Source organism: Uloborus diversus, chromosome 10 (genome assembly GCF_026930045.1).
Source record: "Uloborus diversus isolate 005 chromosome 10, Udiv.v.3.1, whole genome shotgun sequence".
Classification (NCBI taxonomy): domain Eukaryota; kingdom Metazoa; phylum Arthropoda; class Arachnida; order Araneae; family Uloboridae; genus Uloborus; species Uloborus diversus.
The window spans coordinates 134,727,357-134,746,106 of NC_072740.1; the positions used below are offsets into that span (position 1 = coordinate 134,727,357).

The 18,750-nt window shown below is 32.8% G+C and overlaps 1 protein-coding gene across 1 annotated transcript in view; it reads right to left on the reverse strand.

Annotated features, from left to right (window-relative positions):
- LOC129231190 (E3 ubiquitin-protein ligase HERC2-like) overlaps positions 1–18,750 on the reverse strand; it is a 323,605-nt gene that overhangs the window by 251,393 nt on the left and 53,462 nt on the right. Inside the window, exons 16-19 of the mRNA XM_054865437.1 lie at positions 17,680–17,883; positions 13,816–14,001; positions 7,972–8,063; positions 3,098–3,356 (exon numbers count right to left, since the gene is read on the reverse strand). Of these exons, the coding sequence (XP_054721412.1) occupies positions 3,098–3,356; positions 7,972–8,063; positions 13,816–14,001; positions 17,680–17,883 (741 nt within the window). The remainder of the gene's footprint in view (positions 1–3,097; positions 3,357–7,971; positions 8,064–13,815; positions 14,002–17,679; positions 17,884–18,750) is intronic.

An 18,750-nucleotide genomic window follows, 5' to 3' on the forward strand; every position in this document is an offset into this window, starting at 1 on the left:
ATGAAATTAAAATGAACCAAGTGATATTTTTTGTTAAGTACTCGAACAAATTTTCCGAATAAGGAAATTTTTGGGAGGTCACAGTGACTTCCCATCGAGGTGCCAATGTTGTAACTTGAAAATACTACCTCGCACTCGTTTTAAAAAATCATTACGTCAATTGATTCCCAATCTGATTGAAATTTTAATATACCACAAAAAAAAAAAAAATTTGCATTAAAAAAATTGCATAAAAAAAGACTGCACAAAAATAGGTTTGTGTGTATAATAGTACAGTAACAATAGGGGTTGGACCCAAACATCCAAAAAAAAAGTTTAAACCAGTTGCAAATTGTTTATTACCCTCCCAATAAGAACAGGTAAGAAGTCTCACCCCATTGTGCGTCGAGTTTCGGAATGGGAAACATCAAAAAATTGCTAGTTTGGGTATTTTTTCGGAATTTTAGAGTGCATTTCAAACGGGAATACTATGTCATATTAAACTTATAAGCATTAAATTAAGGTGTTTACACCCAAGAGGGATTACACAACCCAACAATGCTACAGAGCCCCCCTCTCCCCATGAAACGCAGCAGTCCCCAAAATCCCCCTCCATACATTTCAAGTAAAGGTATTATTTCATTCAAAGTTAGAAATCAAGTGTGTTGCATCTTCCAAGAGCGATGGCGCAGCTCCTCCCAAAGCTACAGCACTCCCCCCAAATAAAATAATATCCCCAATCTCCCCCCCTTTCCATTTCAAGTAGATTTATTATTTCTTGCATATATATTCACATTATATATTCACAAGAACAGTGGCTCCCCTCCCCAAAACAAAAAAATATACTCAGATATACTCCCCCCTCTGGTGGCACATTTCATTAAATGTGCCAATAGAGGGGGGGGGGGGCTGAACTGATTTTTTTCTCATATATATATATTTGTGGTATTTAAAATCAAAATTTTTAGTTTACGTTATATATGCATGCATGTCTTAAATACGTCATCAGATTGAGATTAATTCATCGTCTGAACTGGAGTTTTCTAATGATTTCTCCTAAGCTTGCAACAGTCTTCATTAACAAGATCTTTTTTGGTATCTATATCCTCGGCAAAATCTTTATTGTTGCAGCTATGTCTAACACAGTTTGTGCATATTGTTGAACACTTCAGTGCATTTTCAGACTTTTCAAACATTCACTATATCCAATGAACCCCTTACAGCAAGCACAAGATATGAGGCACACAACATCTTCTACAGCAGAACGATTGGCTGTTGTAATAGGATGCAGATGATATTTTTGTGATGTACTCCTTTGTACATCATTTTGTACTGTGATGTGCTCCTTTGTGACTCCTTTGTACCTATCAAAAATGACACTAGCTTTCCCACATTTACAAGGGACATATACACTGCTTTGCAGGCATATATCCTTGAAGCTTGCAGATCATTATCGAAAAAAAACATGATGGAGAAAGTATCTTCCATCTATAACATATATGACACCAGTTGTTTGTTTTGTGATGGTGGATGAATCTTTTACTTCAGGTAATAACACTTTAAAGATACAGGATTTCTTTCTTTATGAAACCAGATTCATCGAATACTGATGGAGGATCAGCGCATAATTTGTACTGGAAGTTTTTAGAAATTTATTATTCCATCCTTACTGTACATACCAATCGGTGTAAAAGATGGTTTGGGTTTACACATTTTTACAGATAATAACCACTCTCGTAACAGAAGCTAGAGACTTAACTGCATACATGTGCCTATTTTACAAAGAAATACCACTAAATTTTTTGCCTTCAATATCATTTTATGTTACTCTACGCCAGCGTCTCATCACAACTAACTTTATTATCAGTCACCGACCAGTATCAACGAGTAATACTACTACCAATTTAATAGCCGTAGAGAGGGAAAATACTTTTGATGGCTTTAGAAACGGATTGTGATCTCCTAACTGGGAGACAAAAAGGTGTAAATATTTAGCATTCCACTATTGTATTGCTCATTGCTATCAGCAAGACTTGTTCTATCATTGAATCACTACAGGTTCTGGACTACTAAAATTTGTCACTGCGTTGGATCATTGGGTAGCCTGATGTAACACCTTTATCAATTTTTTTTATCGCATATTGTACTCAAAAGTGTCAGTCAGTGGTGCAAGAATATGCACGCATATTTAGTATAATTCACATAACCGGCTGTGTAAAATAGAGACAGTTTCGTGCTTGCAAACGAGAACCCCCCCACCGACTTAGAGGGTGCAGAATTGCAGCATTGTTCATTTCATTACTGGCGATATCGGTTTCCCCCTTTACGATGATGGCAAAAGATTGTAGAAAAGTTGAAGAAAACTAATTACAAAGAAGGAGGGAAACTTCAGTCAATTTGGACTTTTTTTTAGGCTGCACTAGGATTTAATTTTAGATATCACTCCAGCGCTCTAAACAGTTAAATACCTCGAGTCACAACTAAAAATGGTTATTGAGCTGCAGAGATTATTTTGGGATGAACCTTCTGACATTACTATATCATTGTGTGGCATTTTGTATTTCGAAAAGTTTAAAATCAATGAAATTTTTCCGTGAACTTCACTGCTGTCGTTGATTTTAGAATTCAAATTAGAGCCGACCCTCCCCCCCTCCAAGCGATGGCACACCCCTCAAGGGTTATGGAGTATCTTTCCAGAATAAGAGCCATCAAAATAGAAACAGATACCCCTTCAAAAAAAGCCTTAAAAATTCCAATGACGCAATCTGCGCTATGGAAGAAAAAAAAAGGTTTCGGTTAAAAGAATTTTGGATAATGGAGGTCTCTACTGTTACGCCTTCCATAGAAGTAGATGATTTTCTTTATAATGTTCAGAACTTTTCCCTTCATGCAAGCATTTCATTTTCACAACTTTCTCGAATTCTTACATGTTTATAGTGCATAAACAATTGCTTACGAAAAGAATTATCTCATGATATGTTTACAGAGCTGTTTTACTCTCAGTGATTTTCCTTTTTCAACTGAACTAACATGATATTCATGCAACTAATTCTGTCATTTGGTATTTTTCATATCAAATTTATCTGACAGTCTAAATACAGTACTTTGTTTAAAGTACCTGGAGATGCAGTAGATGATGTACTACGAGCTTCACCTTTTTCCTCATCAAATGGATTTGGAGGGTGAGAAACCTGTAGTCCACCATGAAATACAGATGAAGATAACCAACGAGAATATGTTATTTCTGTTGCATTCAAATCTGGACCAATGACTTGATTACGAGTACTTAAACCAAGGAGGTATGCTAATGTTCTCTCAGCATCTATGATAACAGATGTGTAAATACTTTCATCAGTATTGTAAGTGACTTCATTTGGCTGAAATAAAATGAGAAGTATATTTAATTTATAGCCCAAAAAAGTACACACACACATACATATACAAGGTGCCACTGAAATGCCCTGTTTTTGAGACAGTATAAATGCTTATCATTTAACATTTTAATTTCTATTTAGTTTTTGGAGTGAATTGTTTGATGAGCATTGAAGGACTTCAAGTAGGTGTCAGTTTTAGTTTGTTAAACATTTGGCTCATTTTTCACTGTTGTCTTGTGCCAGCAAGTAGAAATGGTATCAATTCAGAAGAAGACATATATTTCGGTTTTGTCCTAAAAATTTAAAACTATTGTAATGGTGCGAAGGTAGTTTTGTCATGCTTACAGAACTTACACAGAATGTTGATTAGTTACTGTGCACTTTGTTTTTTTTTTCTTTGAGAACTTAATTTGACAGACGACTTATATTAGTGAGAAAAATACATTTCAATCAATATTGCAGCCAAGCAGCCCTTGGATTCACCTGTTAGTACTCCTCTCGCTTGGCCCATTTAGGCAGGTTAAACTGTTCTACAGATAGCCACAGCAGTGACTCTGCAAGTTCAAATAAGGAACAAATTGAAAATAAGGCATTTTGGAGTATAACTGTAATTTACATACTCATAACCAGCAAAACACTCTATCAATTATTGTTAAACCATATTTTCAGGGTTAATGACTTTTTACGTAAAGTAAACAATGCATAAATGTTTAAATTGAAATTAAGACAAACTTTGAACAGGCAGAAGAAGAACTGGTGTGTCTTTACTTTTGAAATGAAATTCAATGTTAATGCATAGCATTTCAGCAAGCACCTTTTTAGAAAATTTCAAATAATGTTAAACAAGATATTTTTCTAATATGCATAACCTGCATTGCCAAAATGTTAAAAACATTTTTTTTTTAAATTAGTAAGTAAAAAATAAGTGAATTTTTCATCTTTGAAATGAAAAACACAGTAAAAAACATTCATTTTCAATTAATCCATTGAAGTGAATTTAGTATGGTAGAATCTCATTCTAAAGCATAGATTATGAGAGATGCTATGCACTTGCTTTTCACATCAATTAAAAACCTCAAGTGCTACATTTAGGTCAAGGAAATAGGGGTACAAGTCATTATTTACAGGGTCAGACATTAGTCAGGAAGAAAATGTTATTGAGCTGAGCCTTTAAGTAAATCAGGACTTCAAGTTTAATCAACTGTGCTGCATAGCAAGCAACAAGACAATAAAATGCTCGGGTTTATCAACCAAGTTCACTCCCCATTATCCATGGGCAGTTTATCCATGATGTAGATTATCCGCCACCTTACACACTTTCAAATAAAAAACATAATCACCAATAATTTACAGAATGTAGAAAAGTGCAAAAATTTTAGCTTAACAAGTGCAAAATTAATTTTTGGACTTTCCTATTTATTTCTTCCATTTCCCTTTCAATGACATCCAACTTTCCATGGTCACCCCAACTATAAGTGGAGACCTGATTTTCAAATCTGTACTACAGTAAGCTCCGGATTATCTGTGGAATAGGGTGGCACAGTAACTGCAGCTAACCAAATTTGTGGATAATTCGCAAACTGGGTAAAAATAATGATAGTGTATGAATAGCTTAAAAGCATCAACAATAATCACATACATTTAAATTGTAGCTAAAACGATAACAGTGTATGTAAAAAATGCATTTCAAAGCTAAAAAAGGATCTCTCATTACACATGTATTACACGCATGGATTACACACATATGTGAGCAAATCATCAAATCAGATTACCAGTAACAGATGAAGCTAGGTTAGGTTCACCAAAAACGCACAGGGGAAGAGAGGAGAATTTTTTCAAGACTGGTCCAGTCACTTGCTTAAGCACGAAAGTAGTTCAGATCTAAAATTCAGTGTGTAGTTTAGTGGGGAAGATCCAAAAATTAGTAATATTAGTGTCAATTGAAAGTAAGTAGTGAAGATCTAAAAATCAATTTAAACTGGTCAGATTTGATCTTATTGGAAAAGAAGAGGAAAAAAGAAATACAAATTTCTAAAATAGATTTGCACTTGTAAAGTAAAAATGTGTGCATTTATCTACATTCAACAAATTATCGCCAAAAAAAAAATTTTTGGAAGTGTAAAAGGTCATAGATAATCCGTCCCGCGGATAATCGGGAGTTTACTGTACTTACTGCTTGAGATTTGCTCAACTTACTGATCTTTAGATCTACACTACTTAGGTGCATAAATGAGAGATTGCACCAGTCATACTCAAAAAATTTTTCCTCCCCTTTCCTATACATTTTTGGTTTTTGCTTAGGTGTGTAATCCATTTCTAATAAAGAGATTCTTTTTTGAGCTTTTACATGAATTTTTTGTAGACAATGTTACTAATTTAGCTATAGTTTAAATGGATGTGAGTGTCATTGATCTTTCTTAACTATTGAAAACAGTAGAATCGATTTTTACCTGTTTTTTGGAATGTTCGCGAATTTGCTTATTCGAGATTACTGTGCCACTCTATTCTAAGGATAATCGGCAGTTTACTATATATCTATTACAAACAAATCTAATAAGGTTCCTCTGCCTTTTTACAGAAGTTTGGTAACACCTTATTTGGAGCATAAGTATACTGTTCAGTTTTGGTCTTTTTATCTGAAGAAAGATATTTTTTCCACTTATGATACCAGACTTAAAAGGCTTGATATGTATAGCCTAGAGCAAAAGAGGGTCAGAGGAGACATGATTTAGCTGTTTAAACTTATCAAAATGAAAGATGTTCATGGGTCAAGGTTTTTCATGAAAAACATGGACAAGGGGGTCATTGTTTTAAGCTAATCAAATATCAGGCTAATCTGGATATTAGAAAAAATTACTACATTAGTAGGATTGTGTGTACTTGGAGCAGCTTAAAAGAAGAGGCTAAGAAGTAGATAGCTTTAAGAGAGTCATTGATCTTTATTAGAGACTAAAAAATTGATTAGGACCAGCCTAGCTGGATCCAAAGCTAGTTGCTGGTGGTCACATTTATATTTGTATTACATTCGTATTTGCATACCTAGAGTACAATGAAACTTGTTTATTGCTGAATGCAACAGCGAAATTACAATACAGCATGGTGCTAATAGATATTACATCCAATGTCATTATAAATTTTATTGAAATTGCATCACGTATTATTGATTGTAGACTATTTTAATGAAGTGCATTAAAATGTAAACACATTCAACTTGTGATAACTCAAAACCTTATAACATGAATATTCCGTTATCTCAAAGTTGTCATTCAATTTCATACTCTTGAAAAGGATGTAGAAACTTTATATAGCTAGAATTACCAATAACTCGAAAGTTTCAGATGATGATCTTGAGACTAAGAATTATCGAGAGTCGACTGTAAACAAAAAAAAAACTAACTATAATTTAAATACCATAAAAACTCAAACAGGAGAACAGATGATGAGCTCTATTCTGCAACATTAAGAGTTTGGAATGCAAAAGTAAACATTGCATATCGTCGCTTCAGAGCAACAGTAAAATATCTAATTCGAGAAATAACACTAAGATATTTTACTGTTGCTCTGAGTTGACAATATAAGAAAACTAAGATAAGCATGTTTGTTTTATCACACACAAGAAATCGTATTTTCAGAAACACTGGGCCTATAATGGCATCTGGGGTATAACCAATTCTGTGGCATGCCAAGAAGCAATGTAGTGCTACTATATTTTGTAACATTTATTAAAGTAACTCAAGAGAAAAAGTTATCAAATGCTGTGAATTATTCAATATTTCTTTTTAAAATTTTCATTACAATGAAAACTTCACTCAGGTATGTAAAAGTAGCATTAAGAGTGTACATTGACAAAACAAATCACACATTTAAACATTATCATCACCGACCACGTTGTCTAGTTGTTGGAGAAGTCTAATTGTGAGTGGGAAGGTTCTGGGTTTGAATCCCAGCTCACGCATGGATGTTCTTTCTCTCACTCCTGTCCTTGTCATTTCTTTGAGTGATTGTATCAGTTTGCTATGAATGGTTGCCTACACAATACTTGGGATGTTACAGTTAGTGTGTACTGTGGAAGTCAGACTTCACACCAAATTATGGTGCAGTTGAAAAAGTGAAGCAGCACACCCCTCAAATTGCCAGCCTATGTAGCACAAGACAACAACAACAAATATAATCACCATCTTTATTATTAACTAACTATTTTCAATATACTTTTTTTCCAAAATATAATTTGTGCAAGCAAAACAACACATAGCACATTAATGTAACAAGCTGCTATGAAAAAAATGCAAAGATTTGTCTCAATCTGTAGAACAGCAACCAAACCCAATCTGATGAACTAAAAAAAAAAAACTCTACAGAGAGATTACACTTAAAAAAAATTAAGAACATGAAAAAAACAACTACTAGTCCTTTACTATATTTATATAAAAATATCAAAGCAAAATGTTGCGATACGGAAAGTTTTATTTCTCAATTACCTAGTTCTATAACGAAAACAGCTGTATATAAAAAGTTTTCTGGGCAATATCATATTAAATTTCTCTTTAAAACTTCAACATGTTAATGGTGAGCACTAAAGCATTAACAAGATAAGGTATCTACCAACTATTCAACTTACTTCCTGATAATGTCCAATAAAAAGGGTTTCAAGGTACTTCCTAGCATCTTCTGTATGCTTTACCATTTCGAATGCATTGGTTGCATCTTTCCCTGAAAGATAATTTTGAGTAAACCAACATATAAACTACATACATTTTACTATAGTTAAAAAAAGGTTGATTTAGGTTGACCTTTAGACCCTACTTTCAATAAAAGTTTTTTTTTTTTAAATTGAATAAAGACATGAAAACAACTTAACGTATTATAAAATATCTCACTAAAAACAAAAAAAAGTTTAAAATAAATTAATTAATGGCCCACAGCATGAAAAATTTCTTTGGGTGAAAATATGTGCTTATTTTACAGTTTTGGCAGTCATTTTCTCAAAAAACTCATTTTCTCTGTGAATGTGTGTGTTTTTTTTTTTTTTTTTTCCCATTCACTCATAAAAATTTCATCATTTTATAGAAAAAAGTCATTTCAGGAACCAAAAGAATATCACATCAACCATTAGTGAATTGGCTATGAGCCATTCTTTAACATTGTACATTAAACTCAGTTCATGAAAATATTTGAAAAGGCTCTGGAGAGAGAAGGAGAGACTTTCTTAAACCTGAGAAACAAAATTCAAAAACTTATGTGGGGCAAAGGTAAAGGAGGCTTTTATTGCTTTACAAATTGAAGCAGCATTACATAATGAAGATATTGAAAATAAGCTGTTAAATGCAGATGAGGAAGCCTGAAGGGAATTCCAAAAGTCATTGTTCAAAACTTTTTAATTGCACATATTAATTGGATGCCTCACTTGTCAACTCAATTAATTCCATAAAACAAAAAGTAGAGAAAACTTATGAAGAAGATGGTGTTATCCATAGAAGTAAATAGGACCTTGTGTTACATTTTCTGCCATCACATGGTCAGAAATGTACTGAACCAAAACTTTAATATAAACTCACATGCTAAGCATTGATTAAGCACTATTAAAGCAGAAATGATTTTTTTTAAGTGGAGTTAATTGATTTGGCAACTGATGCATCCAAATATTACACTTCTTAAAACTTGTTTGTTTTCTTGTTAAAAATGCAATTTAGCAAATGTCATAAAAATGTTCCTCAATTTTATGGAACTGCTCTTCAATATCAGAATTTAGGAAGCAGTACTACTCCTCAAAATGAAATACTTATATCCCACAGTTTTTCAAGAAACTAAATAGTTTTTTTTTTTTTTTTTTTTTTTGAAACAATATTTGCTATACAATCGATGTTATTTTCAATTGCGCTGAGACAAGCATCCAATTCTCTTTTTGCCAACTTAAGCAATTATCTTGTCTACTTCGATCTTGCAAATGACCAAACATGCCAACAACACCAAAAATTTAAGATAATAGTTTTTTGAATTTGTTGCATGAAAGTAATTAAAAATAATTAAAAATACTCAAAAAACTACAATTTAGATGAAATAGTCAGGTTTTAGCACATTAGTGTCGAAAGCAATAAAGGTTAAAATAATATTCGGAAGACAAAATTTGAATGATGAAACTATTTTTCAAAAAAATAAGAGTTCCCTCCCCCCCCCCCCCCCAAAAAAAGGGAAAGAAATCATGGCACATTTTGCCTCATTTTCCCCAAAAAAAAGGGAAAGAAATCATGGCACATTTTGCCTCATTTTCAATAGTTTTGCATAGCAATAAACTTCCGATTCTGTTTTTGAAACTTAGGCACTCAAAGAGTCTTGTATAATTATATCTTCGGAAGGACCAAAAATGGCGACTACACCAAACAGTAAGCTAATGGATTTTAACTAGTAACGTAAAAATAGTTAAAAAATAAAAAATCTGCGTGAAACCACAAATTAGTTGAAATACTATTATTGTTTGCACATTAGCGTCCACAGCAAGGAGGATAAGACAAAATTTTAAACATAAAGTTTTACCTTTTTCAAAAAAAAACTATTTAAAATAATCCAAAAAAAAAAAAAAAAAAAAAACAATTCACAGCACATTTTGTATTATGTTATTAGTTTGCAGTTAAACTAAGATCCAATTCTGCTTTGTTCTTACAAAAGTAGGCACTCTTGAAATGTTGAAGCATCTAAGAAGCTTTCCGGTAAAAAAAAATCACGATCTTCATGGATCGACCTTTTGTTATATACTTATTTTATGATGCGAAATTTTGTGAATGAGCTGCTTTTATGATGTAGAATTTTGAAAGGGGGGCCATTTTTACAATGCAGTATTTTGTGAAGGAACCACAAAGCTGACCCAACTTGGGTCTGGATCAACCTTTGGGTTAAGTTTTGATTTTGAAGCCCCTCAAACTTTTGAATTTTTTCCTTTTCTGTCCCACACCAAGCTTAATCTGTAAGCACAGGTAATTCTTTAATGAATTGTATTTAACAGAAATCATTCAATCTCTAATTTCTCATACTTGTTGAAGAAAGCATCAGAAATTCACAAAAAAGAAATATTTGTAACATATATAATTTAATATTACTTGAATGAAAAATAAATGTAAAATGATGAGCATTTCTTTTATCTTTTTGTTTGTAAAACATGATTTGGCAAAAGTAGATTTTTCAGAAAGAGGCACAGCCACTGAGCAACTATATATAACAACTCAAGTTTTCATTTAGTTTCTTTCCTTTTGATCTCACATTATAGTCTTGTAATCAATTTTAATTTCAAATCATAGCGTATTTCCTAAAGCTTGGGTATTTATGCTACTAGATTTTCAAGGCATTTTTCCTCATATATATACCAATACAGTAGAACCCCGATTTTACATTGTCCGCTTTGTACGTTATCCAGCTTCCAACCTCATTTTCTGCTGGTCTGTGAAAATTGCAGTACTGATAATGTTAAAATATTACAGATTTTACATTATAATTTCTCCAAAAAGTCTGTGTCCTACATTTTTCTAAAAACAGAATAAAATCATTTTTTCTCCACCAAGACTCACATTAACTTTTTTCCTGTTCTTTTTGTCAAGATAAATTTGTTTCTTAGCTGTTTGAAGCTGTTCTGGCATTCTTTCCGCTTTGTCTGAGATCTTCTTTGATCATATTGTCTTTCTGTATGCGTGAGCAGTATGCCGAAGGAGTTCCCTCCAACCCCTTCTTTTCTCTCACTGCCTTTCGGGTCTTGTATTTACTGATGGTGGGTGTTTACGGTGAGACTGGTTTCAATTAGTTTGTGGTAGGGCTGGTTTTAATTAGTCTGCAAGAGTTCGTTTAAGCCACGTAGCTGAAAACGTTTCTTTCTCGCCAAAAAGACTGAAATCCCTGAAAAAGCTAAAATGTTTCACGGCATTCAAGTTGAACTTTCAAAATCTTTAGACTTTCCCTTATTCAACTTTGCAAACTATTTTAAAGCACGAAACTTCCACACAGTTAAACACTGAAAAACTTGGAAAATCAGCAAAGAAATGAAAAACTCTCAAAATATCGCCATATGATGAATTTAAAAACATTTTGATGAAATGGTTAGAGGAAGTTCAAGCAGAAAAATTCCAGTAAACGGATCCATTCTAAGAAAGGAGACTCTCGAAATTGTTGAGAGGCTGAAACTCCAGAACTTCAATGCATCAAATGGTTGGGTTGACAGATTTAAAAAAGGAACATTTATGTTTTAAATCTAATGTGGAGAATCCAACGAAGTGAACGTTGTATCTGTGCACCAGTGGAAGGAGAATACTTTGCCAAATTTATTAAAAGATTAAAATCCAAGAGATGTATTTAACACTGACGGGACTGTTTTTCAACTTGCTACCCAACAAAACACGGACGATCAAAGGCAAAAACTGCCATAAAAGAAACTTTCAAAAATGCACTTGACTATTTTATTACGTACAAATGCCAATGGAAGTGAAAAGTTAATTCCTCTTGGGATCGGTAGAGCACAGAAATCGCGGTATTTTAAAAATGTAAAAAGTTTACCTACGGATTACGCTTCAAATAATAAGTTGTGAATGACTGGATCATCGTTTGAAGATTTTCTACGAAAATTGGACAAAAAGATGTACTTGCAAAATGGAAAAATCATTTTGATTATTAATCAGTACTCCATTCATTTGGATTGAAATTGAAAAATTTGCGAGTTGAATTTTTCCTAGCGAACTGCACCCGTCAACTTCAGCCTTTGAATCTTGGAATCATCCGTTCATTTAAGGCACACTACAGGAAACAGTTGGTCAAGAAATCACTTGCTTTTCTTAGTTCAGGTGAATTGCAAGATGCTTCTAAAGCAAGGATAAATGTTTTGAAAGCTCTAAATTTGATTTGTGCAGCCAGGGACAGTACTGACAAAAAATGCGCCACTAATATGTTTAAAAAAAACAAGCTTCTTGAAACCCGACTGTGAAACCAGCAATTTATCTTCAAATCCCAATAAAACAGAAGAAGATTATGTGGCTGAAGGTGAAAAATTACCAGAAGCTGATGACGCATATATCAACTACGATAAAGAGCTCATCACATCACAAATTGCATTAATACTGGATTTTATACCTGTTTCCTATGATAGTGGTGAAGACAATGAAGATGAAGAAGAAATAATGGAAGATGTCTCCACAGCTGATCAAGCAATTCAAAGTATAAAAACTCTAAAACTATTTTTATTAGCAAATGCAAACCAAGAGGCAAATTTGCAAAAAAAATGTGTTAATACAGAGCGTTCTGTAAATGAAATTGTAGCTAAAAACAAGTAAAGATTACAGATTACTTCTACTAGTTCATTGTGTAACTGTGAAATTAAGAAAAAAAATCTTTAGATACTTATGACCAACCCCAATTTTACGTTTTCCCGCTTGGTATGTTTTTTATCACTGGTCCAACAGATAACGTAAATCGGGATTCCACTTTAGTTGCGAATTCACTGGTAACGCTGCTGATGTCAACAACATGGAAACTCGTATCATGGCATCATGATTTGATAGTATTTTTTAGTCATGTTTGACACGCAGGGAAATAATTTCTTTTTTTTTGAGACAAGGCTGAACTGGATCTGGTAACTGTTTTATTTGTAATGTTTAGACCCATTTTAGGAGAATGAAGGAAAAAAAAGTGGTCAACAATGAACGCTATCTACTGGAGTTTAGGGTTAATCCATTAAAGTTCTGGTTAAAATTTTAACTGTCAAAAAATCAAAGAACAGGCAATTGCTTTGTAGAAGGAATTTTCGCCTGTCATACCATGATGTGCGATTTTCTAGCTTTAATGCGAAGGCAAATCAATAAGTCTTTGAGCCTATTTTTTATTCGCCAAAAACAGGTACATACAAGTATTTACAAATGTACGTAGTGAACTACGTACCTTACATTATTTCTCCACATAGTCACCACACTGGTTCAGATATTTGTCCCATCGCAGCACTAAATTAGAGATCCCCCTGTGGTAAATTCTTTCGACTGTCTGTGGAACCACCGTCAGATCGTGCTCTTGACTTCTTTGTCACATGTGAATCTCTGTCCTACCAGAAACTTCTTCAGTAGACCGAAAACGTGAAAATCAGTAGGGCAAGGTCTGAACTGTAGGTGACCCTGTGAATTGCTGTGAGCTTTTGTCCGTTGCTCCATACAAAACGAATAACACTTTGCTGCTCATACGTTGTGGATGTCTGAAGAACAACGTCATCTTAAATGACCGATAGCAGCTCCCTCTTCCGATCAAAATCCAGATATGGTTGGAATGGTTCAAGAAACTGTCACTGCTGAGCAAAGACTTTGATTTGCCTTCGTAATAAGAGATGACTTGCACACATTATTTTATTTAAGCACAAAGAACTTTTGGAGTAATTTTCACATACTAAATACTAATATAGGAGAGAATACTGCAAAATATAAACAAAATGCAGTATAAGTTAATTTACCTGAGTATTCTTCAACATTAGTGATTCCACAAAATGTTTTCTTTTTAATATCTTTTATATCATATACTTTGCCATGAATTATGGTCCACACATTGCCTTCCCTTTTGTGATTTTCTAAATCAGCTCTGAAAATTAAAGGAGTTTCTTCCCATGACTGACCTAATGCAGATGATTTTTTAGCATTTGCTGCAAAAAAATAATATAAAATAAAACACATAATAATTAAGCTGAAAAATTCATTAGCAAAAACTTTTAAGCCTTACTTTACAAATACATTTAAAAAGTTAATTAAAAATCACTCTAAAGAAAGTTTTTGCCTTATAGATCGTATAAACATAAAATTGCTTCAAATGCAGGGCATTACAAAAATTTTATCTGAACTTAATTCTTGAGGAATATCTTTCACACATCAAGAAATAAAATTATTTTATCGCTCGCAAAAAAAAAAAAAATTGCTGAACATCAATTTTGTTCTTCAACTTAATAGAAACTTTATTGGTTTCACCTTTTTTAGGGAAGGGGAAGACAAACTACACTATATAACACAAAGTTATTGTGGTTCAAAATTTCAACTCGGTTACTCTGAATACGTAAAGAATAAATTTTAATGACTTTTAAAAACACACAAGCTGTTTTGCTAGATTATACTGAGAACAGATAATAAATCTGTTGCTAAACCATTTTATATAAATGAGGCGACAGGTTGCAAAGGTGATGCCATATCACAAGAAGCCCCTGCCATGGGTCCAGGTTTGAATGCTCTGGCTAGATCATGGACATAAATAATCAACAAAGTACTTTTTTCATAGTACCTGTACTGATCATGACCTAGTGGTCCATAACCCATTTTTAAGCTGTACCCGAGTGATTCGTGGAGAAACATGATGCTGAGCTTGTATACCACACATAAAAGCACAAGTTTGCTGGAAATGATTGTGCAACCAAAATTACCAAAAGAGTATCATCCGAAAACGTTTTACTGCAATTTCTGGGTAATATTTAAAGGAAGTTTGCAGCAAGTTAGAATATATGAATGTAAGTGCACTTAATACATTCATCTTGCATGCTATATCTCACAATTTGAAAAGAAATGCACGAAAGGTATATCATGTGAGCAATGAGACTTCTTCAAGAAATTGAACATGATGTAAAACTTAATATTACTTTCCTTTTGACTTGGAGATTTTTTTTAATTTAAAAACATGCATGACAGTATTTAATCACTCATTAACATTCTTTTTGTGCATGCATTAAAACGACAGACTGGGTATAATATCCAGAGACTGCAGTTTTGTCCTTGTTATGGACTCAACAGTTTGAAATATTCAACTATGTATTGACATTTAGTCAAGGTATAGTTAACTTGTATTGACTCTTCCAAACTGATGAGTCCATAACAAAGACAAAACTGCAGTCTCCGGATGTCATAACAGGTATTTAGTATATTTGCACGCAATTCTCCTTTAGCCCTAGTTTAAAGGGCTGTAATTTAGTGCTTATTCTTATCATAGTAAATGTCTACACATTAGGGCAGGGGTTCTGAAACGGCCCTGTGGGGTGCTGATGGACGAGGCGAAGGGTGCCGTGAAGTGTCCATGGTATCAATATATATATGATAGGTGTGTTTGCCAACTAAGGCCAAACAAACCAATTAGGCCATCCCCCCCATTTTTTGATGTAGCATAGTAGAATTTCACTAGATAATGACTTCATCGTCAACAGAAAGTCTAACTGAAGATAAAGCATTATCAACAAACGGTCTTTAATTAAAAGACAAAAGTGTAGCAAGAGTTCTTTTAGAAGATTGATGGAAAAACAACTTAATCTTATTTTGCTGCAAGTTTTGCTTCAACATGGTTTACTGTAGGTTGCTAGTGCAAAAAAATTCTTTATGGTTCTTGTAGCTTAACTTATGTAGTTGAAGAAATCACAAAATGTTGCTGTGTATCTTCATTTTTTTTCCTGCAATTTGATAGCCTAGAAAAGTAGATTGTTGACCGTTAAGGTCGTGGCTTGCCTTCCAAACACTCCGGTGAACTTATAATGTGACACCAAAATATCAGGATGAGAATATGATCATGTGCTGCACATATATGCACGAATTGTGCCCATGAGTGACAAAAAAAAGAAAAACCGAAAATAATGAATTAACAGTCGCAACCCAAATATGATGATTGACATTTCTCCTTTTCATGGAATTAAGTATGGAATTTTTGGTAATGTTCTTAAGGTTTTCAAATATGGTTTTACATTTATTGATATTATAATTCTTTCAATTCCTCTTAGTTTCAAAGTACTTCTTGATGCTTTTTCGTCAATTCTGCGAGAAGTAATCATTGATCAGAGTTTTCCTTATTAGGGCCCAGGTTTCTAATGAGGGAAAATCGCTTTTCTTTGCTAAAACTGCTGAAAAATGTAATTGATCCTCAAAGTTTCATTTGGTTAAATTTTTTTCTTAGTTTTTATGAGTTATCCGATAAATATGCACAAGCCGGAACAACTGACTCATTAAAGGAGCAAGATACCAGGTTTTGAATTTTAGGGTTGCCTTATATGGCATACTTACATATTTATCACAAAAAACAGAGATGGACTGGGGTGCTGTTTGAAAATTTAATTCCTCAAAGGGTGCCTCAAGTTGGAAAAGTTTAAAAACCCATGCAGTAGGGTGTTCACGTTTTTTGGACATTCAAAGTGTCAAGTAGATAAATAATTGTTCCATCAGACCCAAGTATACCACAGCTTTTTTATTCAAATTAAAAAATATTTAGATACAATGCACGAGGCCGAGAGCTTATAACGTTCTACAAACATTTTTTTTTTTTAATATATTTTTTTAAACTTAATGAGGGTTTTTTTTTTTTTTTAATATTTTAAGTTGACTGATATAAACACCAAAGTCAAACATTACTGTTACAAGAAACTTTCTCTTATGCTATATGTAGGCCTTCTGCATAGTACTCAAAAATAAAGATTTTTTTAAAGTTTAAGTTAAATTTATCATTATGAACAAATGAAGTGCATTGAGAAAAATAAAAATTCTTCTGACACTATTCCTGCCGGTTCCTATGCAAAATGACCTCCTGAATCCAAATATAACCTCTGTTTTGCCCCATCACTCACCGCTTTTTGGAATTGGCATCCTCCTATTATTTTTAGTTTTTGACAACTTCATTGCCATTACTTTGATTTGGAGGGAAACTATTAAATTAACCATAAATATTCCTCTGAAGAACTAGAGAAATGAAAAGTTTAACAACATAAACATTTATAACAAGGAGAGAAACTAAGGGGAAAGAAGGGTTTTTCTTAAAAAAAAGAAATTCTGTTTTTTTTTTAACATTTTTTTAGAACATGAACATATTTTTGGATTCGGAGCTCATAAGAGTAAATCCGATGCTTTGGTTTTACACCAAAAAATAAGTGAAGAATGTTAAAAAATAAACCAGAAAAAAAAGAGGGATTTGATGACTTTTTAAATATTTTAGTAGAGAATAGTTCCAAGTTCAATCTACCTAAAATGCTACTAATTTGATTATGAAGTTTTTGACATAATGAAAAGTAAATAAATTTGAATTCATTGTCAATAACATGCATGCATAATTAAGAAACTTAATTTCCTTTTTATTGAAACATTAAAATTCTTAAAATACTGTGACAGATAAAATGCAGCCAGACAGTTAATTAAACATTTTGAGAAGTAATCATTTTTTCCTTATAAATAAAATCAATTCCAAGTATTTTATAAAGTTTTGGTGCAATTAATCTAATTTTAAAAGTATTTAAATTCTGTTAATTTTTCAGTTGATTAATGAAGAAAACAGAACAACCCCTTAATATTATTCCAGTACTTTAAATGCATACCATGCCACAGCAAATCTGCAGAATCTTCTTTATCTATTTCTGGTACAAGACGATTAAATTTGTCTATGCAATCAAGCAACTCAGAAAGAAGAGGCGTTAAAGAAGATTCACTAATCAGACCAGGGTACAGAATTTCTAACTGCAAAACACATACTAATAATTCAGGCAGCAATATTCCTAAAATGAAATTACATAGCATCATGACTAAACAATTTTCACTTTTTTACATATTTTAGATTTAGTAAGCATGTAACAAATAATTTAAATTTTGAAATTTGATAAAAACAAATTTAAAGGAGAAATCATGACCTCTATGCCAAAAAAAAAGTTACTGTAGGATTTTCAAACTATCATGTTTTTCAAAAACATTTTATAAAAATTTACTTCTCAAATTTAAATGTTAATGAATTTTGAATGCATATAATATCAACACAGCTTGTTAGTTGCTAACAAACAGCTATGTGTTTCAAAATAATAAAGAATAGACAAGGCCACTCAGTCATGTTCAATAGGATTTAGGTCAGGAGAGTAAGAGCAGGTCATATTACACGGTGAATATTTTCACTTTGCAGTGTGTCTGATACCTCAACACTTCGGTGTGGCAGCACATTTGTGAAGTTATTTATACTAAGTGAATGTTTTCTACAGAACGTGCTTATATTCCTGAACACTTACAAAAAATTATATAAAGAGTCTACCTAACATGTGAAACCTTGAAAGTAAAAACACCGCCAATTAGCCGTAAAACGAAATGTTAACGGCTATTAATAACAAATGACAGAATTCCTTATTTTCTGTACAGTGGACTATCTGTTTAGCTTTTGGGTCATTGAGGATGATTTTTATATATGAAAATATTGTAACGGTGGCATATTTTGCATATATTTGTAACTGATAAAAGCCATTGAATTTATTAACGACTCTTCCTAGGAAAACACTACAAGATTTTTTTTTCCAGAATAAAATGTATGTGAAGAGTACTATAGCATGTTTTAATGTCTTGAGGTATACAAATCCGTCAAAGGCAGCACAATGGTTTTCGTATTCGAAGCACCACGCAAAAGGTTGTCC